The sequence below is a fragment of the Eptatretus burgeri genome, chromosome 2 (genome assembly GCF_056783735.1).
Source record: "Eptatretus burgeri isolate ZD-2024b chromosome 2, Ebu_testis_v1, whole genome shotgun sequence".
Classification (NCBI taxonomy): domain Eukaryota; kingdom Metazoa; phylum Chordata; class Myxini; order Myxiniformes; family Myxinidae; genus Eptatretus; species Eptatretus burgeri.
Genome location: NC_140962.1, coordinates 72,418,390 through 72,440,889, shown reverse-complemented (window position 1 = coordinate 72,440,889; position 22,500 = coordinate 72,418,390). Strand labels below are relative to the sequence as shown.

Here is a 22,500-nt window from a genome sequence, read left to right as displayed (position 1 = left end):
TTGATGGTCACTAAAGATGTCTGCTCCTCTTTTAACTCTTACATCTGTCAACTATCTTCTCCACATCCCTCTTTTCATGAATTGATCACTGATTGTTGCTGCTCTTGTCTGGTGACATTGAAGTAGTTTTGTGTACGTTCTTGTGCAGAAATATGGTTCCTCTAATGCAGAACCTGTTTGTTTCACAGAACTCCATGAACCTTTCCCCATTTCCATTCCTCACTCCCACTCCAAAGCTTTCCCATGGTGCGTTTGTGTTCTACGTTATCCTCTCCCACTGTTGCATTAAGGTCTCCTATTGTACAAAACTCATCGTGGTGAGGCATTTCATTCACCACTTTCTCCAGTCTATGATATAAAGTGTCTTAAACCTCATCATTGACCTCATTTGTTGTTGTATAACACTGGATGATGGTCAGTTTTATTCATTTTGAGTGGAACCGTGCCTTAATTATTCCATCAACGACTTCTCGACTCTCTCTATGAACACCATCTTCTCTGGATGAATATGAAATATTCATCTGGCAATAGCCCTCCCATTTAACTTTATTACTCCCTTTATATCCACATTGTAATTGGGCACATTGTAATTGGGTCTGTCTGTCTCTATCTGGCTGTCATGCTATCTCCTCAACCGTTGGGCAGAAATTCACCAAACTTGGTAGTTTTGATCACTACATGGCAAGAAGGTGCAAGAACCGGTAGAATTTTGGGGGCAGGGTCAAAAGGCTGAATACCAAAGTATGCAATTATGAGCACATTTTAAAACATTTTTCGAAAATTAAACTTTGTGAATGGAATTACCATTGTTGGAGGGGAGTGGGGGGGGGGGCTTGTGAAATGGATATCTTTGGGGGGGGGGTGAATTTGCATCACATGTCGAAATGTGGGAAAAATTTGATATTGGGTCATTTCTGGTAGAACGTTTTACCCTCTTTCAACTTTTCTTGAGGTGGGAAGCGTCGGGATTTGCGATGGCGCACCATCGATTTGGCTCGACTTTTAAATTGAAACCTGCCCTCATTCTGAGCTTTGTAAACAAACTGTAAGATGTCGATGCGTTCCATTGGTGATGTCAGAACATTCGCTATTCATTGACTCCCGATACAAATAATCGGTTGTTTATGGCCAGTTTCGTCATTTGATTGACTTGCTTCATTGGAATTGTCAATCAAGTAGTTCCCAGTCACCATTCTGTCTTCAATGAACTTGATGCTTTCCTTTCTGGTTGTATGAGTGGTCAAAAATCGTTTCAAAAACTTTTGAATGACGTAAAGAAGCTCATTGTCCCATCGACAAGCAACTCGGAATATGGGTTTTATATTATGGAGAGTTTCAAGGAAGCGTTTCTTGGTCAGTGTATTGTGTATGATGCAATTTATACAGCTGGTGGTGGTCGTTGCAAAATATATGCTTTTGTACAGGCATTGTACAGAAAATGATGAGCTGTGGATTTTCCCCCCTCCCCCTTTATTTAGGCCCTTGTGTAATGTGTATGTTCTTTGGATGTGCTGAGGTTGTTCATTGATGTTTTGCTTCCTCCAATGCAGAGTTCAAGGGTTAAATTTTTGCTCTGTCCATAGTCTTCAGTCTATTTTGAAAAGACAGTCAGAACTCTGAGATTATGGTTGGTTTTTATCTTTATTTTTTAGTTTTAACTCTTCCAGCTTCTGTTTCACCTTCAGCTTCAAAACTTCTCCAGCTTTTGTTTGCCAGATATATGTTGCTTGCTTTCATTTAACCTGAACCCAAACGTTCGACTTTCCGATTACTAGCAAGTTGCCCGTACCCATATGGGATTCTAAACGAGGTAGGGATGGAGATGGTAAAAAAAATGCAAATGGTGTCTTCTGTTATCTCGCCGGCAAGCTGGGCGCAACAATTCACATTTATTGCCACATCTGATACAATTTAAATGCTCTGATGGTTGTGAGATGCTCCATTTGAAACTGTTTGTTCGATATATTTAGTATTTTGATACCGAGGGTCCGTAATAAAATTTGTATTGGTCTCAAAGCCGGTGACCGATTGCAAATTAATAGGATTCTTACTTTAAGAGCCGTGTGTGTGCGTGTGTGCGTGTGCGTGTGTTTTTATTTTGTTTTATTCTTCCTCCAGAGCTTGAGAGTGGACACTTCTGGGAGTCCGGCTGTTGCACCAACCTCACGGCCTTCTCCCACATCTGCGGCAAAATTTTTGGAGCAGTTTATGACTGGGGCAGGAACAGGGAGTGGTTGGCGGGATATTAAATCTACAACCAGCCAGGGTGGAGGCCAGTTTGGTAATGATTTTTGGCTACTGCTTGAACATTAAGTGGTGTGATTTATTTTTGAAATTGCTGAATCCATTTTTCTTCCGATTCAGACATCCACCCTGATCCTTCACCAGTGCTGAGCCAAATTGGTCAGCGTAGTGGAACCTTGGGACCAACAGGAGGTGGTGGTGGAAACTCTGTTACTGCCAGGACTGCCACTGCTCCACTTTCTCCTTCCTCTGTCACCACTGATGAGGGAGGATCAAGGACTTTTCCCACCTATACACCTGCCTCTGCAGTTGCAGCAACAGCTGCTCTTCAGCCATTTTCTCGGGCTACGAGAGGGCCTGTTGGAGATGGATCTGAAGGTAACGGTTTACGATTCCATCCCCACCATAATTCTCAACCCATCTCCAGCACTCCTCCAGCATCTCTTCCAGGTGCGCCTCCTGGTCTAGGAGCAAATGATGTTGGCAGTGGAGCTGCTGGCACCCCTCCAGGAGGAGCAGTTGTTATACCGACAATTGGCAGCTCACAGCCTCGCATAAAGGTCTTGAAGAAAAAGCTTCAACCTCCATCCAAGGTGCTTTTACTTTCCATCCTCCTGCATGCCCACCCTCATGCCCTATCCCCTTGTTTATATCTCTGCTATTTCCTAATTTTTACATTTGTTACCTCTTGATGTTTGCTTTCCTGTTGTATCTCCAGATTCCTTCTCTGGCAGTTGAAATGCCAGGTGAGGGAAGAAGTATTGGAGTTGGTGTGCCAATTGGGGTTGATGTGCTCTTTGGTGCTGACCCAATCCCTTCCAGCCCCAATCAGAGTTTGACCCCTACGACAGATCCATGTTTTAGTCGTACTGGGTGAGTTTTTTTTAGATTTTCTTTGAACATCTGTTCTCCAAGTTTAAATTTTTTTTTTTCATTTTCAGTTTTGTTTTATCAACGAAATTGGATTGCCATCTTAAAGATTGTCTTGCATTTCTCCTCCCCAATTTCATTTTTTGCACCCTTTTCTCCCATCTCTCTGCTTTCTTGTTAACCCCTGTTGCTTCATCATACTGTAATTTTGTATTATTGCATTTTCATCCCCCCCCCCTTTACTTTTGGCAGTGACAACCTCCCAGATTCCCTTCCTTCTCCTCCCTCTGTGACCCAAAACCATCCTGGTGTACCTGCTTCTCATCCACCACCGCCTCCTGGCCTCGACCCATCCCCTCACTTAGCATCGTCTCAAAACTCTGTCCCTATTGGCTCAACACCAATGACTTCCCAGCCTTCGGCTGCTCCGATTGGTCAATCAATTGCTGCTGCTAGTTGTGCCACAATTTGTCAACCACCTCCATTGACGGCGTCTCAGATCTCTGTCGCAATCAGTCAGTCTCAAGCGGCTGGCGCAGCAGGCATGCTGTCACCCTCCCAATGCTCTTCTGCAATTGGTCAGCTTGGGCTTGGCGGTGGGGTCATGACAGGAGGTGGTGCTGTGGTGCTGCCTCAAACATCATTGGCTGCATCAGTTCCAGCCCCACCCACATCAGCCCCCAGACCTGCCTTCCCAAGTGGAGGATTGAAGGATGGTGTCGTGGGCGTTAAACCAGGAGCATTTTGTGTCAGACCCGACGGTGAGTATTTGATGCATTTTATTTTTACTAAATTGTTCTATTGTCCAGTAAATTAAGCAACAAGGTTTTGTAAGAGGAAAATGTGGTGCATTCCCTTTTTTAGCTCCCCTGTTGGAAGAACTGAGAGCTATAGCGATACCCCTGGCGTGAGCGTCAGCGTGAGCGTGAAAATGTTAAAGTTTTGGTGCAAGTTATTTCCTTTCTAATGTTTTTATTTACCACACTATTTTTTACTTATTACAATATACAAATACATATATTGCTTTAAAATTATTTGGATCAGACTTCACTGCAATGCTTTATAAAAAAAATATTATTAGACAAGTCTTTTAAAAACGATAAATGTATAAACAGGCAAGCATTGGGTGGCTTCGACACCACTCTGGTTACATTACTGTATTTGATTTTAAAATGGTGGTGTATTACTCTTGAATACAAATTGTGTGCGCTTAACTCTTACAGCGCGTGCGCTGTATACAATTGCACCGAGTTTGAAATGTCCCCGGTGTCCCCGCCCCCCCCCCCCCCCACGTGCCTCAAGTGAGCCAATGACGGCCTTCTGGTAGATGGCAGTGCGTAACCGAGACGGAAATGGCGACAATTGACGGAAATACCCGAGTATTTCAATGGAAATTTGTCAAACGAGTGCGTTATATTTGTGAAAACCATTGAATTTAATGTTTGACGGAAAAAAAAAAACGAAGAAACTCTCCCCTCTCATGTACGAACGAACGAAAGACGTCATTTCCGCCCACCATGGCATTTCGCGCCGAACGCTGAAAGCTAAGTTCTTCTTATGCCATCATTCTCTTTAATATTAGTGACGTTCTGTATTGAATGATTTCACTTGTTTTTCCATCAATATGAAATTGCTTTTGTTTATATTTCTTTATTTTCTTGTTTTTTTATCTTGCCAAAACGAAGTTTTTGCAAGATATTGTTACGGCTGTGGAAATTCGCGTTACACCATAAAGGGCCCTTAGGTGAGATATCTTGATAGGTACATGTGGAGTTAGCCCAAACCCGTTGTATAGAGGGAATTTATGTGATTCATCCGGGCTGCGACGCTTTGAGTTAGCCATTTTTTCTGTTCTATCTTTATTTTGAACCAACCACGTCTCAATCGCCACCGCCACCATCTACAGTCCCGCGAACATCGCATCACCGCCATTCCCAAACGGCACCATAACCATCAACCCTCACCACCGAAAACCCTCCACCACCTTCACCTCTCCTTCTACGGCCATTCCCGCACCACCTGTGAACACTGAACGTCGGGCTATCTCGGGCCCGTTCAGCGATTGGTGCCGAACGCACCAAGCCGCGAGTGCAAATGGCGGCCTTTCCGAGGGGAAAACTCAGATCGGAAACACTTCACGCCCACTTCTCCTCCGTCCAATTAGCGAGCGCGGGGCGGCTTGGCCCCGCCTCCAGGCGCGTGTGTGTGAAGTCGATATATGCAAATTCTAGGATCAGGGGAGGTTCACGCCCGCGTTTCCTCCGACCAATGGGCGAGCGTGGCTCCGTCCCCGAGGTCATTCTGATCCGAATATTTGCATATTGTTTCTCCTGCCGCCTATAAAAAGGCGAATCGGGGGTCGTCGGTGAAGTCGCGAGGAGAGTGCGGAACTGAAGAGGGTCGGGTGAGGAGAGTGTGGAACGGAGAAGAGTTGCAGAGAGAGTCGGGCGAGTGAGAGCGGTGAAACTGCAGGCAAGGGAGCTCGGGTCCGAGGCCAGAAGGACGGAGGTTGCAGTGTGGGATCGCTCGTCTCGTCGCGGGACCCAAGCCAGCCAGCCACTCCCCTCCCCCAGGGCATCAACAATCTCCCTTTCCCCCGCGCTGAGATAGTGCAAAAGGGGGCCCCGTTCCCACCCCACCCCACACGTGGTGCCAACGAAACCCGCCAAGGAGCACGGAGTTGGGGCACAGCCGCGCGGCCACATTTGCGGCTCGCCGCCAACGCGACACGAGGACGCGGGTAGGACCCCCCCCCCCCCAGTCTCGCGGACCTGGCCGCTCCTCAAGGTCCCGCGCACATTTGGCCTATGGGCCTGTCTGCCTCCTTGTCTATGAGGGTGGCTTCTTTCCTTTGCTTTTGTGTAAATGTGTGTTGGCGCCGTCTGTGAAGTAAAACTGTATAAGTGTTGCCGTGTGTGCGCGTAGTCGGTATTAACTCTGCGTCGTTGTTGCTTTTATTGTTTTGGTTGCTTTATGTGCATGTTGACTATTGCTGTATATACGTGCTTTCTGTGTGCCGGGAAATAAATGTGCATTGTGTGAACTGTTTTCCCGTTTCGCTTTGTCTTTTCTTTGTTGACTCTCCATCCTGCTTCACGTAAGGGGTTAGTAGTGGGCTTAATACGCCTGGTAATTAATCTGAACCGTCGAGGCCGACGATAACACCGCTCAGTTATCACTGTAGCACGGAACGGACCGCTTAAGCGGTTTGTGTCCGGAGTCTGCCTGTGGCGTGGTACGATTGCCCGGTCGACCATTCGCGCAGGTACTTTGGTGGTAGATCGAAGGTAGATCGAATTTGGCGAGCGACCCTATCCTGCGCGGGTGGGCAATTGGCACGATCGTGGTGAGGTTAAACCCCCACCCGTGACTAGCTCCCGGCGTTGTTCCGAGAGGGTCACGACTGAATTGTCAGTCCGGTGGGCGACGTGCCGTGATTCTAGTTGCGTGGCCGTTCGCTCGCCGGCGGGCGCGAATTCGCAACAATATGTTAGTCAGCCTGTATGTTTTTTATTTTTATTTTTTTATTTTTGGTCTGTAATCACGTATCGATCACTCTGCAGAGCACAGTTATCATTAGAAATTTTTGTAACTTCGCATATCAGAGTCCTATAGAGGTCCCTTTCAGCGCATAAAATTTTCAAAGGTCAAAGGTCAACGTCACTTTGTCGCAAATCAGGGGAGTCGACGAAACCCTTATTTTTGAGTACTTTTGATCGGATTGTCTTCAAACTTCATCGGAATATAGTTCATGGTCTGGCTCTCAGCTGATTAATTTTTGGTGGCGATCGGCCTTGACCTTCATGGTTAGCGCTGGAGGTCGAAAGTATTTGACCCCAAGGTCAAATTTTGAAATCTTAGATACCATATCGAGTAATACCTCGTATGAAAGCGCTTGATAAGTGCTTTCCAGATCTGTCAAAAGTTTGACTTGATGACGTCATGATGAAAAAACGGATTTTTCATGAAGATTTTATTTCCTCAGTTCTCATCAAAATCTCTTGATATTTCATGTACAATGGTCCTGGAGAGATACCATTAACCGTACGAAAATATAAAGGTCAAGGTCACAAAAAGGTCAAGCATCAAGGTCGACGAAACCCTTATTTTTGAGTAACTTTAATCGAATAAATAAGTCACTCGTGTTCACATTTTGGCAAGATACTGGTCACCCTGGGGGTGACATTGGTTTTTTTATATTTTTATATATATATATATATTTTTTAAACTGAGCAACCCTGACCTAACTTTGTATTTTGAAATATCTTCTTGCACTTCCTTCAGTTTGTTCCTTTGATTTTATTTATTCTGCTTTGTCTACAGCTTTCCTGTGTTGGAGTGGTTTTCACAACATTTCAGGATTTTAACCTTGGCCATAGGAAGTGCTTCAGCAGCAATGACCCTCTATATAGAGCATGGTTCATGATATCAGGCTTGTGAAGGACCAGCACCAAAATTGTGCACTCATGCAAACAAATACATGAGAAAGCACTGGGCTTGACGTAAAACCAACACAGCTGCTGACCTTCGTGGAAGTGACGTAATTTCCTGGTACATTATGGGTCTTCATGACATCTCAAAAAGTTATGGACACGTTGGGTGTGACGAGGACAAGTTGATTAAATTTTGGTGAACATCTGGATCTGTCCTATCAGTGGGATACAAAACGTAAACTGTTCAGTTTGGTGGAGGTATGCGACCGAGTGCCGGTCTACTTTCTTCTGCATTCACTTGGGCAATATAGAAACTCCCGATCCCATTGGATACCAACCCATGTGGCTTAACCATTCCCACCACGTGCTCTGCCCCTCCTCCCCCACTGTGTGGCCTGCCACTTTCCTGAACAGTGTGGTCTCTCTCTCATTCACTCTCTCTCAGTCCGAATAACCTCTAATTTGTTTGGCCAAGTATGCTTCTCTACAACCACCTAATGTTTCTGTAGCATACCGTATGCCGCATGACTAACTCTTGAATGGCAACACCTCGGGGGGGGGGGGGGGGTGGGGAGGAGGAGAAGTGAAGGAACGGGTGTGCTTGCTGCTGTGAGAAGATAGACAGACCCATAGTCAAAATTAAATAAATACCTTGATGCTTTGGAGATATAGGGTTATTGGGATATTGGCAGAACGTGTACGTCTTGAATAACAAGTCGATTAGATCTTTTTGAGATCAGCATCCAGCTTCTGTGTGGATGGGTAATCATTCATACAGAGTTAGAAAAGATCATGGTTTTGGATGGAGGATGATCTAAGATGAAGACCTGGAGGGAAGAATGAGGTTGAAGAGATTGTGGAAGTTGGTTCCACAGGTGTAGAAATAAATAAAAAAGAGGAAGAAATGAGTGGAGGTGATCAGTGATCCTGGATTTAGGTAGTTTCACCAGAAGGGACTTGATGGTGGACCATGTGAGTGCTGTAGAAACTTGGGGGGTTGAAGCGTGGAAAGCAGGGGGTGCAAGACCAGAAAGGAGGCAGAAGAAGACAGAGACCACCGACCTGTCAATAATGGCGAAGTGATCGGCCCATGGACTTTGTTTCATTGCGGGAGATTCCAATAATCTTGAAGGTCTTGGTTTCTCTGGCATAAAACTGAGCAAGGTGTGAGGTAAGGGTGCCAGTTCAGAGTTGAGAGCAGTACTCCCTTGGGCGTCATAGGTGGATAGGCATTTCGATGTGCCAAAGAAGGACTTTGTATGATGGAGGATGTCTAGTTGGTGATGTCCTTTGGAGGCCAACTCTGAAATGTGGTTTGTCTAAGAAGGATCATGGCTGATGGTGAGATCCAGGAGTTTGAGTGACTCAACTTTCTCAAGAGAATCGTTTAGAAAGTAGGTGGGAGGGTGTTCCAGATGAGTGAGAGTATTCATTGAGATATTGATTAAGAGTGATTCTTTAATCTCCTCAAGCTTGATGGAACATTATTTCCACAACATGCTCCTCACCTATTTCCCCCACTCAGAACAAATGGTAACGTTTGCACCTCAGGCATAGAAAATGGCTCAAGCTGTGATCATTAGCCTGTCCCCTGCCCTGTGAGAGGTGGGTTTTTGCAATTGCATCTGTCTATCCAGGCCATGACTTTTTCACCATTTGAGCTTTTGTCATCAAATTTTCAATAAACCATTCTTATGAGAATTGGAGAAGGCAAATCAATAATTGTTTCAAGAGGGAAAAGTTGCAGCAAGTACAAATAGGCCTGAGTCCATTTGCTGCACAGTGCAAGGTGGGTGTGCTTTGTCATTGCTTCCATGTATTTTTAATTACCATTTGACCTTTCAAACATTTGTCATTGAGTTGTCGTTTTCATCAAGTTTATTTTAAGTACAAAGTGGGTGTGGATGGGCTTTGCATTTTTAGATGCTCATTATTTGTGATGCTCCTATTATGTTGCTTTTCTTATTCTTATTCAGACTATCAACTTGATGTGAACTGTTCTATGCCATTACTTCAAGAATGTGTCTGCTTCCAAGTTTGATGGAAAGTTTTTTTAATTGATAAGGCAAATTTACCAAATAATAGCAAATGCAGTTCCTTGCTCTACTGGGAATCAAAAATGTAATTGAGAAGCAAATCTGTTTGTGATAAGCAGATCTAAAGCAAGATGGTGGTCTCATTTTAATTTTATCTTTATTTTGATTTGTTATTTTCCTTGCTCTCTATTTATTGCAGTTGCCAAGGAGCCAGTCAGCTCGCTCTGCATTTCTGTTGCTACGACGACTATCCCATCCAGTAGCAAGTCGGACCTTGCATCCTCACTTTCCAACCAGGTGTGCTTGATGGTGTTTGGTGTTTTGATGTCATCCAGATTCTTGCTTTTATTTCATTATTATGCCTCCACCGACAAAATCGCTGAAGGCATTATTTTCGTGTTGTCTGTGCGTAAAGTCCGTGAGAGGTTTGCGTTGCCGTGATGAAAGCGCTTGAAGGGATCCAAGTCAAACTTGGTATAAGTATGTATAATGATGTAAAGATAAACTGATTAAATTGAGATCAAAGGTCAGAGGTCCTGTTTGGTAAAAATTCTGCAACCATGCTAACTTGTGAACCAGCAATGGGATTTTGACCAAACTTGGTATAAATATTGTTACAGCGCAGGGTTCGAGGTTCACCAAGAGGGGGAAGCTCAAGAGTTTTTCTCCCGAACACCCAGTCGGTGCTGAGGCCACCGACCACAGATAACTTTCCATCCAGTCCAACGGGCTGTAGTTCTTGCACAGCCGTAGCCGCTTGACTTGGACAACTGGCCTAGCAGGGTTATGCTTCGATGGTTCTGCAATACCTTTCATATGGGCACAGCAACCTAACTCGAGGGCTTGCTCTTGGGGAGCGGCTGCACCTGGTGATCTGCCGAGCGATAGTGAGTGTACACTGACTAACGAGAGCGAATCACTTGGGGTACAACTTCCCGTTTAACTATGCTTGTACACTGTGTCGAACCAATGAAGGAAAGGACAACTGAGACAGATTTGAAATGGCAACCAACAATTATTTATTTACACACACACAAGCAAGCAATCATTTAAAAGTGAGTATTTACAGGCAAAATGTGCAAAAGGCACAAAGCAGCAGATTTAACCCTAACACACATTCTTATAAATCTTGTTTACACATTACATATGATCATCATTCAATCTGGGGAGAAGAAAAACTGAAAAGAAAAGTATGCAGTGTGGAGTCGACTTCTTCCCTCACAACGGGGCTGTGCCAGTGGAAATATACTGGGGGGAAAGGATGTAGAAAATTGGTAGTGCGATGGGATGCTCATCTGTGTCTCTGAGGTGACGAGACCCAGTAGGCAAGTCCTCTCTGGTGTGCAAGATATGTGAACAGTAAGCAGCTCCATTTCTGCTGTGCTTATGGGACCAGCAGCTCCCCATAGATGAAGCCATATTTTGGCCTTTCCTCCTGCCCTCCTCCGTGCTGAGCTTTTTCCTTCCTTCGTTCCTCCTTGCCAGACAGGCCTTTAAAACAAAGGCAAGGACAAGCTCTGCACTCCTTTCTCCTCACAGGACATAGATTTCTCCCGTCTCTCTCGTGCGAGCTTCACTCTCATTTGTGCGCATTCGGTGTGGGTGTGTCCATGACACCGCTTGTGGAAAAATGCCACTTTCTGAGGGAACTTCAACGTAGCCCTCACTCTTCCCCTCATGCACGAAAGATGCATAAGGTGATCTCTAGCCCCTCCCTGTGCACTAAATGGCCTTTGTGCAGTCTGCCGCTGTACCTACCATACATGCAAAATGTGCTACACTTTATTATGTGTGGGAAAAGCGTTGCACTTCGTGCCACAGATATGCGTGTGAGAAGAAACGGTCTGCAGTGAAGGCAATCCAATCGGCACAAAATATAAATAACCACAGGCGGACTGAAGGAAGACTGATGGGGTGAAGGAGGGATTGTAAGTGGCAGAGTGTTTGGAACGGACCGATGGGATATTGAATGATTGAAAGTAGCAGAGGGGGGAGGGAAGTCGTAGTACTGGGGAAAGACTGACTATTGACTTGTATTGACGATTGACTTATCTACACAGACTATTGAACTAACTTATCTGTCTTACTATATATTATGATGCAAAGAGGAACTGATTGAATTTTGACCTCTCGATGTCAAAATCTAGAGGTCATGTCAGGTAAAAATGTGATACTTGAGGGCAGCTGAAAGGATTTAAATCCATCTTGGTACAAGTATGTATGTATGTATGTATGTATGACGTAAAGATGAACCGATTAAATTATTTTGGTCAAGAAGTCAAAAGTCAGAGGTTATGATGCATTAAATCCTGTTGCTCTGATAACTTGGGAACCAAACTTTATATAAGTATATATTGTTATGGTCACGGGTACCGAGTGTATTATGAGGAGGTTAATCCCCGTTTCTCCTCGGAAGAGCCAGGCTTGGGGCAACCGCTCATAATTAACTTTGTGGTACGGTGGGTTGCTTTACAACCACGAACGCCAATCAGTTAACCACGAGTTCCAGTGTCCACCGTCTAATTTGCCGTTTAACTCGAGGTCACGCAGCTTACTGAATAGGGAGTGCGCCCTTGGCAATGCACCAATCTTATCTTGATTCGATCTTAATTATGGCGGCCCAGCATTTACCACTGCTGCATGCTGACTGACAGGTTAATTAGTTTGGGAACTACCTCCCAGTCTATCTGGGTTTGGACAATGCTGGATCAATGGAAGGAAAGGACAAGCACGGACAGGTTGAAACGTCAACAAGGAATTTATTAAGAAGGAAAAATATAAACTGAAGAACTTTTTATTTATTTGTGGTGAAAATAGGTGAATTCAAATCAATCAAAATAATATCAAGCAAATAAAGAATTAAACAGGCTTGATAGAATTTTTTAAATAAAATAGACAAAGAGCAGATACTTATCACGATGTCTGACTTAACGATTAAACACGAGACAAGAGTACCCAGCAGATCATTCGCGGGGGTGGGAGGGGGGAAGAGAAATCTGGTCTTGGCTTACCAAGGCAGAAGTTGTCCGTCAAATATAATGTCCCAAAATGTGTGAGCTTGCCTTGGGCTGCTGCCAGCGCCCTGCTTCGCTGTGCACCCACCCGCAAACAGGCTCGAACACACATCGACGTCACGTCGTCACCCCCAGGAGCCAGGAACGCTAAGAATCGGGTACGCCAAGAGCAGGTCCCGAACAGAACCAGCAGCTACGGTCCAACCGTCACACACCTTCAGGAGCAGCTCACCAACTGTCACCAGCAATCAGGACTGTAAGGCGCTCACCAACTCACCATCTCACCAACCGACTGGCAGGAGAGTAGTCCTCCCGGCCTTTTTATAGGCGACCAGTGTGGGCGGAGCCTCAAGCAGACTTCAGCCAAATCCACCTTGCTTATTGGCGTGTCGCTGCATGTGACTTCCAACCGTCAATCTCGCGATCATTCCTTTCTCGTTCAGCCTGACACGAACAAGAGCCAGCCAGCATCCATAGAGCTGCCAAACAGGGCATCAAACGTCGATGGAAAAAGATAGACGTTAACGTAGGTGAAAGGTGGGTGAAGTAAATGATCCACAGCCGTATTTGACCGTCAGAATAACAGTTCAGGAAAAGCCCGCAGTGTGCTTAATCAAACGTCCTGGATGTCCAAAGTGTAAATAAATCGTCCACCTCCAAGCCAATGTGTCCTGATGGAAAGGGGGTAGACGAGCCTCCGTTGGGCTAATGGCTATCTCACGTGCATGAATGTGTCGTAAAGAGAAAAAGGCCATCTCATAAGAAAGGGAATCTGTTCTTTACCCTTCTCCAACACATCAAAGTTAGAATCCCACCAGACAAGGGGATGGGTCTATCCTGGATATGCATTTATGCAAATAACTGCCCGAGTACTTAAATGTTTGTATGCATTAGTCGGATCCGATTCTGAAATCCATAACACTATATTATGATGCAAAGAGTGACTGATTAGATTTTAGCATAAAGAAGTCGGAGGTCATGTTAGGTTAAAAAAACAACAAAATTATCGAGGTGCATATGTGAACTAAACCAAGTACTTGTGAAGAATTGATTCAATTTTGGTTCATGTCTGGGTCCGGATCCAGATCCGGCCTATCATTGGGATGCGAAACGTAAACTGTTTAGCTTGATGGTATGCACTCCACCAGTGGTGGATCAGGATTGTGACATTTACAGGTTGTGCCAAAAGCATTTTTTTTCACCCCCCCCCACCCCCACCACTTTGGAAATGTGTTGAGGATGCTTCGAAAAAACATTTCCTCAAAAGCACACAAAAGTTCCCCCCTTATGCCCCTGAAGAGCCCCTTTGTCCCCCAGGACCCCCTCCCCCCCTCCCCACCACGAGAGGGGTGCATCTTGTAACTTCCATGTTTAAGGACTGATTCTCACAAATGATGCATCATATGAAATCTCTTCTCAAGACCAAACAATATAATAAATCACTGTTATTTAGAAATCGGCAAAACTCATTATTTGCCAAACTTTTATTAATTTTTGGATGAATTTCAATATTGCAAAATATTCTCGAGAAAACAGGAAAATCGGTATTCCAAATTTGATCACAAATTCACGTCGCAGCCTCGATGGCATCGGCAGAGGTCTGAGCACCCCACTTCTTCCTCTTTCCAGCTACACCTTGCTGTGTCGCACCCCATATTGCAGGCGCACTGGATAAACGCCTTTGCTGCTTTTGAGTGTGGGCTTTGTTATCTACTATGGTGCCCATCCTTTCCCCTTCTTCCTTTTTTCCACCCAAACTTGACTGGGGACACCTCTGGGAGAAATTGTTCATGGGAAGACATCAAATTGTTGTCCTGGAAGATGGAGCCTCAGGTCTGTTGGAGAAGGGTGTGTCTTGTGGGAGGAATTTGAGAGGTATCCCTCTTTCCTTGGCACATTGCCTTGTTCCTGCAGATGTTGATGTCGTGTGTGTCTTCTTTTGAGTCGTACACCTTGATGACGAAGTTCTGGATTTTTTAAAGAGATCACAATCCTCCTCAACCTCCATGAAGCGTTCCACCTGCTGTACGTAACATTTTGGTGAACCAGGGGTTTCTTTTCAAGGCGTTGTCAAAGGATGCCTTGCCTTTTCTTCACGAAAGAAGACTCGACTTCACAGTTAGTGAATGCATTGAAGAGAGGGAGAGCTTTCACCATCGGTCCCAGAGAATCGCAAAGCTCTTCGATGTTGATCCAAACTTGTAACGTTTCCACCAGGGATGACTGGATCGAAATCGCCACCCCATCGTCGATCCGATGGTACTGACCACACACAATCGCCACCACGTCATTGTCTCCTGTCAGATCACATTCATTCATGAGGTGGACCATAATCTCGCTGATTTCAGTCTCCCTCCATCTGGACACTTCATCCAATGTGGGTAACTGATGAGGTCGAGGTGATGAAAAGGATTTGTGTGTTGAGATTTGCATCTTGGATCCAGCTGCAGATGCTTCAACTCTTCCTTGCTGTTTGAGTCTCTCAAGAGCTCCACAAAGTTGGCTGGAATTCTAACCTTCTCTGTCACGCATTCTCTCATTCCGGTTCCTCTCATGTCTCTTATCATTCCTTTCTCACACTCAAAGTAGCAATTGAAGATCATATCCGAGTGCATGCAGTTCACCATTTGAGCCTGGATGGAGCAGCAAAACTTTTTTGCGTAATCCTTGAATGTTGAGTTGGTGTTCATTCGAATGTGATACCGAACCGAGCCTCTGTTGATGATGACAGTGTTGAAGGAGGGCCCTGTGTCTGAAGAAATTAAGGGATTTTCAGCCAGCAGCTCATGAAGGAGATCTGACTTGATCGTGGCACCAACAGTGAGAGCTGCTGGAATTTCCTCCAACTCAGAATCATTTTCAATACAAATTTATATATAATCGGTGATTGACGTATTTCTGAAATGTCTTTGGGGCTGGGGGGGGGCAAAGGGGCCCTCCAAGGGCATACATAATAAAGGCAAATTTTTGGTGTGTTTTTGAGCACGTTAATTTGGTCTTGAGACGTTTTCATATGATGCATAATTTGTGAAAATCAGTCCTTAAACAGAGAAGTTACAAGATTCGCACCCTCTCGGGGGGGGGGGCAGGGGACAAAATAACCCTCCAGGGGCACAAGGAAGGGGGGCAATTTTTTTTGTCTTTTAGAATTTCTTCCAATTTTTCTCAAAAATACATTTCCAAAGAACTTGAAGGGCACTCGGTAGAGCGCATTCCTCCCACGCAATGCCTGATCCACGAACATATCGGACCCAATGCATTTTTCAAATATGCTACATATTGTTTTTGGCCCGATCTCTCAATGGTGAAGAATTATTTTAATAATTAAATGACATTCGGATCCTCACCAAAATCGAATAAATTTGTCCTTGCTACACACCCATGTCTACCAACTTTCTTCCGAATCCGTCCACAACTTTTTGAGATATGCACGCACACAGACAGAAAGGGGTGAAAACATAACCACCTTCACCTTCGGTGCTGGAGGTAAAAATCGCTTTTGGCAAAACCTGTAAATGTCATGCATCTTGTATATTATTTCCGAGTTTGTGGTTTCGTGTCGCGCTATCTTCGACTTTGTTCTGCGCTCGAGTAACGTGATATTCGGCTTTTCATTATCTCAAAGACCATATGAGGTGCATGGTACAAAAAAAAGTTAATAAAAAGGTTCTGAAACAGTTCCACTTACTGCATTAAAGTAAAATTACTACTGATACTCTGCATCAGTTCCTTTCTCAAACACACCCACCCCAACATGTTGCGGAGAGCACGGGTTATGCTCGTATTTATTAGGGTGAGGGTACACCACTACCAAGTGACGTTCTGGTTTATGGTTGCGTCGTCGTCTGGGATTGCTATTTTATCCATTGCCGCTGTTTATTTTGATACGAGATCGAGTTGGGCTCATGGAAGAATGATCTTGAGGAAATGTATTCTCCAAAGACTGAAAAATCAATGCAGTAGTACTTCACATGTTAGAAACTTTGTCCAAAATTCAAAAACCATGTCAACTGCTTTCCACTTGAACAGTTGGCTTACAAGTGTTGGCCTTGATGTGATCTTATTTATTTTTCTTGTTCAGTTCAGAATGAGACCTTCCCAAAATGTCTTTGTGTGGCATTGGGGTACTGGGATCAATGCATGTTCCCTGGCCCTGCTGCATTCTGCTACATAGTACTGTGTATGCATCAATCTTGGCAGAGAGCAGCCATACCAACCACTTGGATCCCATCCTAAATTCTGCAATGTGAACTATTGTTGAGATGTAAACAAAGTGCACCCACAACTTGGGGTTTCGCACAACTGCGCTCAAATATCCCTTCATCTGATATCAGTTGGCAATCCGGAACCCATTCTGAATATTGCCGCACCCAGGCTAATCCAAATCTCCCCATCCTTGAAGACTTGCAAAACTTGGCTGTCTCTCATCTCAAATCCTGCACATATTTCTGGAACACAGCCAGGCCACTCATTGACTTTGGATTTGACATCCAAGAAAAATGGGGATGGTGCTGGGAATAAATACTAACTTCTCAAACAAATAACTGATTGCCAACCCCATAGTAGTGCCTTCTGGATTTAATCTATCCCAGAAACCAGGATCTACATTTGAAGCAGAATCACACATCCCATGCTCAGTTGGCTCACCAACATCACAAATTGAAAATTGGGGGAACCCAGAACTTCACTAACCACTGTGAGGTATGAAAATTCATTGGGGGCTTTGGAGCAATCCACTTGGCCACAACCGATTCCATTTGTCTGTCAAATCTGAACATGGATTTCAGAATTGCTACTTGTCAAGCCATGATTGAAGAATGAGGTGGCACAGGGTTAAAAGGCAACCTATTGTTGCGGGATTTGAACCAAGATCCCAAACGTCATTCCTGATTACGAGTGTTAGAGTGAATCAGGGACCCGAGGTCATAGTCTCAGCCTGCCGGGCCTAGACTCACAAGCTGGCCGAGCCGTTTTTGGAAGCTTGAATTTAAGTTGAGCACAAGGAGTAGAGTTCTAAACTGCTATGCTAGCAACTCTGGGAGCTTGCAATTTGAATCGTATCCAAACCATGTATACATCATGCGTTTGCTATTCTAAATGGAGCTTTTACAACACAGCTCCATGGAACAGTCAGTCAAACACAATGTAAAGCAATCGATTTACTTGCAGCAAGGGATGGGGTACACAGAAGGCAAAACAATACAAGAAGCAAATCATATTGGTATGATGAAGGACTTTATTAAAAACGACAGACTTGATCAAGTACAACACAGACCACACAACCGATACGCAAGGCCAACACAACATCACATGCACACACCCTCTCTCAACCCTGAGGAAGGGAAGCAAAGAAAAAAGAAATTTTTGCAAAGAATTCAAATAAAACTGGAGATGAGGAAGTGAATGGGGTTCGAGCCCGTTTGAAGGACGGTTTCATCCACCCTGGTGTGAGTGGTGAAAAAAGAGTGAGGGCCCAGTCATGTCTCTTCAATTTTTTTCTTCCTCAGAAGAAGCCCTTTTCCTTTCCCTCACCACCTTCATGTACACAGCATTCCTTCATAAGATTCAGAGGTCGAGTCCCTCACAACGGCATGTCGAGACCACTCGCGCCATGAAGCAAGGATTGCTTTCCACTGCCAAGAAGAATCGGCCTTCTTTGTCCTCTACTCCCTTCAGCCAAAAAAAAAAGGATCGAGTCCTTCACACCAGAGATGGCGACTCGGGTCAGCGACTTGGACTCGAGCCGCAAATTTTGTGACGAGTTCGTAGACTTGTTGACGATGAATGATTCATGAATGGACACTATAGCAAAAGAAATATATCTCGGTGATGTGTTTGTGACTAATTTTCATTCGATGTCTGGTAGGATGTGATTATATTTATAAACAAAGACTGCCGGAGTCGTGTGCCAAAGGGAGCATGAACTTGGTAAATTGTGCCGAGCTTCAAAAAGGTATTAGTTGTACAATGCCCAAAGTGCCGCTGAGCTCCGACCAAGCCTCTGATCGCACATGTATGTATCGAGTGGAGTAAATTGCAGAGAAAAGCAAGTTAAGCTATAGTATTGTCGTCACCTGGACGGATAGCTGAACAGTTCTACCTTGGAGGCGAACATCTGATCCTTGGAGATTAATGCACTGTGGGATGGGAGGTGGCAAAGCATGCACCCGAGGTGTTCATTAGGACGGAAGCACGAGGATTTATACTCAAACCCACAAGTAATCTTGATAAAAAGTGTTTAATGAACATAATTCAAATGTTTATAATGGAAATTATTCAAAGCATAATAATAAAAATATATCAAAGCATGAGGTAATGTAACATGAGGTAAATGAGCTAATTTTGAGACGCTGCCACAGATACAGAAACAGACAAGGGGGAAGATAAAATAAAAGAAAATCCCTTTCTTTAGCAGGGTGTTCAGAGATGATCTTTTAGGAGCTTGGGGATCGAACTGCGTCCTGCGTGGGGAAACGCACCAAAAATGGCGCCAGGCCGCACTTTGCACAGGAAGCATACATGGTAATTCTCGCCGGTGGTCCTCCTTCGTTAAAGGCTCACAAACCTTCGTACAATTTATTCTTACTCACGAATGTGCCGACCCCGCTCCTCTTACACCACGTCTGCTCACCGCAAATGGACGCCACCTTTCTCCTCGAACACACAACGGGATCACGCCGAGTTATTGCCGAGATGTGCTCCTCCTCTTCTTTCTCTCTCATAAACATACACCTTCGCCACTCAGCCGAATCGACAACGGCTAGCGTCTTGCTCCAGCACGTGGGCACATTCCCATCAGCACGCACAATGAGAATCGCGCTGCTATATTTTGTCATGTCGAAGTCAGGGAGGTGCTGTGTGTTTTGAGCTCAGTCTTCTCACACCAACTATCTGCTCTCCGATTAGGCCCTTCTCTCACATCACACCGACCAATCCCAAGCCTCCGGGCGTGGCCTGCTGGTTGTTATTAAAGTGTCATTCCTTTTTATCGCCGGCTTTGTAAATGCAAAAACGTCGGAAAAGGTCACGGGGCAATCACAAACTGGGAGAAATTAGCCTTGATCTCTACTTAATCAACATGGCACCGCACTCTGTGCGGTGACACGTAACAATCTTAAGCTGACAGTTTTCTGTACTTTATTTACATTGATATGTCTACTACTTGTCCACGGACCATGCTCCCCAAGACAATCTTACCTTTGCTCTGCAATTCCTTCATCTACCCCACAAACATGCCAGTATCTTTCATTCCATGTTTTATACGTCGTTTAATTCAGTAGGCATGTATGCCATACGGCGTACGTATGGAATTATTGCCGCTGCTCGGTTCGTACCCACTTAGCTTCTTCTGTGTTTTGTGTTTATAGTCTTATATGGCTCATTATGGGATGAAAACACCATACACACCATATAGTGGTTTGAGCTTTGAGTGAACGTTCTTACCATTACACAGCTGAGACTGAGCGTCACTGCGTAGCTTGCTGCGACTCTCTGTGCATGCCCACTTCACTTTATTGGTAGCATGGCAGAAATTCCGTGGGTGATCTTATTTGCTGATAAACATTTTGAAGGTGTATTTAATAAAAGGGCTACACGTCAAATGTGTATTATAAAATTACTCGTGCAAACCTTTTGAGTATGAAAGGCTTACACATAACCAAGGTCTATCGCATTTTGAGACTTGACTTGAGATGGGGCTCAGGTGACTTGTTGACATCTCTGCTTCACACAGTTGTGGTTGTGCATACCAACATCAGTGAAAATGCTGCGAGGAGTCAAGGGAGTGGATAGCTGGGTGAAACTTTTGGCAAATGGAAATAGAAAGGAAAAATAAATACAAAATGGTCCCATTTCTGATCCCACAGCTGACCTGGCATTTCTTATGTAATGTACCTAAAATGTCATGAATAGTCATGCATGCTTTGCAACTATTGACACCTCCCTGCACTCCCACAAACATATATTGACAGCTGGGATATTGTTAAACAAAGGCAAAGAAAAAAGACGAGTGGGGAAAATACAGGAACGTGCAAGAGGAAAGGTTGGTGTTTCCTATGCAGCCTGTGGTTGCTGGTTGCATCGTTTTCTGGATGTGTGGCTATGCCACTGATGCAGTTTCCCCAGTTACCATTAAGCTGGTACTCATTTTGCCGACCTTGGAAGGATGACGGGCTGAGTCAACCCACCTCGTGTTTCAACAGCCTGACACGACTCAAACTCAAACGCTAAGATCGTAAGCCAGCCACCTTGACCTTTAAGCAAACACCAAGCCTTGGAGGGTTTTGGGGATGAATTTTTTTTGTGGTAGTATACAACGCCTGAAGCCCTAAGGGAAGGGGGATGAGAGGAGAGGACACGATTGAACTGTTTCTGGAAGACAGTGCCATAAACTCCAGAACTGAAGAAGTAAAGTTGAGGTTGATGATTAGTTTAACCAGAAGATGGTTACTTGGAAGATATGATTATGGGTGTAGGACTGAGGGAGCTAGATTAGAGGGGTGGTTTAAAAAGAGGGCAACAACTGGTCACCAGGCTTTTGCTGCATTGTGGGAAATGCCAATTATATTGAGAGCTTTAGATTCCACGGAATCCAGGAAAGACCATTCCACAAGGGGAGAGTGGTACTCCACTGAGCTATGGACAAAGCCAGTGTAGACAGTTGTCCAAAAATGAAGTGGGATGCCCAGTCTGACTAGTTTTTTTATGCCAGCTTTGATCTATGGTCATTCCAGGAGAGGCTGTGGCTGATAGTGATGCCTAGAATAAGTTCAAGAGACTGAACCTCTTCCAGTGGTTGACCATTGGGAAATTGAGGTGGGTAATTTGATGATCCTTCCAGATGAACAGGTTGAGACTGATTTTCCACGATTGAAAGACTGCATCCTATCATTTCTACATCAGATAAATGTAAGTGCTGTTTGCTGTTTGCTTGCTAATTGAATTGAGGTACTGTATGATAATGTGGAGGTCCCTTCACTTTTAAGCAAACTATGGAAGAGCAATTACCTTGTGTGGCAGCTGGCTTTTGAAGGCATATTTTGAGATTTTATGTGCCCAAGAAATGTTTTGTCTGGCGGGTGCCAGGACTCGAGAGACTACTTATCCCACAAGTTCACTGCAGATATAATTGTGGGATTTTCTCGCAATTTCTTTGGAGAGCTTCATTGAATAAGGAACTTTACTGCATTATTCTAATCTCCCGCCACCTTCATCCTCTCCCCACTTGGTTATGTTTACCAGGTACCAGGGGATGGATGTGTAGGTGGTGTCCCATCGCTATCCACAACAGCTGTCCCACATTCACATATAGGTGTGGGAGTTGGGGGAGTGTGCGTTTCAGCAGTTACTCCTGCAGCTTTCCTTGGGGTGACTGGCAGTTCGAGTGCAGCGAGCCGACCTACTTTATCTGTTGCCACAAGCACTGGTCAGTGATGTTTCATTGCTTGAATTGTGATCATTGCAGCGTCACTTTTGAGTAATGTCCTGTCAAGATTAACCTCCCCCTCCCTCCCCACCCTTCTTTCCAAAGGTGGCAAGGCTGCCCCAAACCTCCCACCAGGGGTTCCCCTTCTTGCAAGCCAATATATAATGGGCCCTGGAGGTCTGCTGCCTGCCTATCCGGTAAGTGCTTGGGTGAAAAGCACTTCACTATGTGCATGTGAAATTCATTTGCTGTCATCATGTATTTTGTAGAAACCTGGTGGTTGGGTTTTGTGCATGGTGGCAGGAGTCTACCAATGAAGTGGAAGGAGGTTAGTAAGGTAGTGATAAGGGTTATCGCATCAAGTGCTAAACACTAATGTTTCATGTTCATATTTTTAACGCTCTTCAGTAATTGCGGCTATTTTGCATCAAATCTATCCCTCATGAAAAGTCAAATAATGAGTGAATAAATAGCCAGAA

The 22,500-nt window shown here is 44.6% G+C and overlaps 1 protein-coding gene across 3 annotated transcripts in view; it reads left to right on the top strand.

Annotated features, from left to right (window-relative positions):
- Nucleotides 1-22,500, top strand: part of LOC147032307 (ubiquitin-associated protein 2-like) — a 149,845-nt gene that overhangs the window by 53,272 nt on the left and 74,073 nt on the right. For all 3 annotated transcript variants that reach the window (XM_085869798.1, XM_085869799.1, XM_085869797.1), the window contains exons 11-17: nucleotides 2,119-2,281; nucleotides 2,365-2,837; nucleotides 2,963-3,117; nucleotides 3,367-3,875; nucleotides 9,783-9,880; nucleotides 21,838-22,021; nucleotides 22,127-22,218. In XM_085869798.1, the coding sequence (XP_085725924.1) occupies nucleotides 2,119-2,281; nucleotides 2,365-2,837; nucleotides 2,963-3,117; nucleotides 3,367-3,875; nucleotides 9,783-9,880; nucleotides 21,838-22,021; nucleotides 22,127-22,218 (1,674 nt within the window). The remainder of the gene's footprint in view (nucleotides 1-2,118; nucleotides 2,282-2,364; nucleotides 2,838-2,962; nucleotides 3,118-3,366; nucleotides 3,876-9,782; nucleotides 9,881-21,837; nucleotides 22,022-22,126; nucleotides 22,219-22,500) is intronic.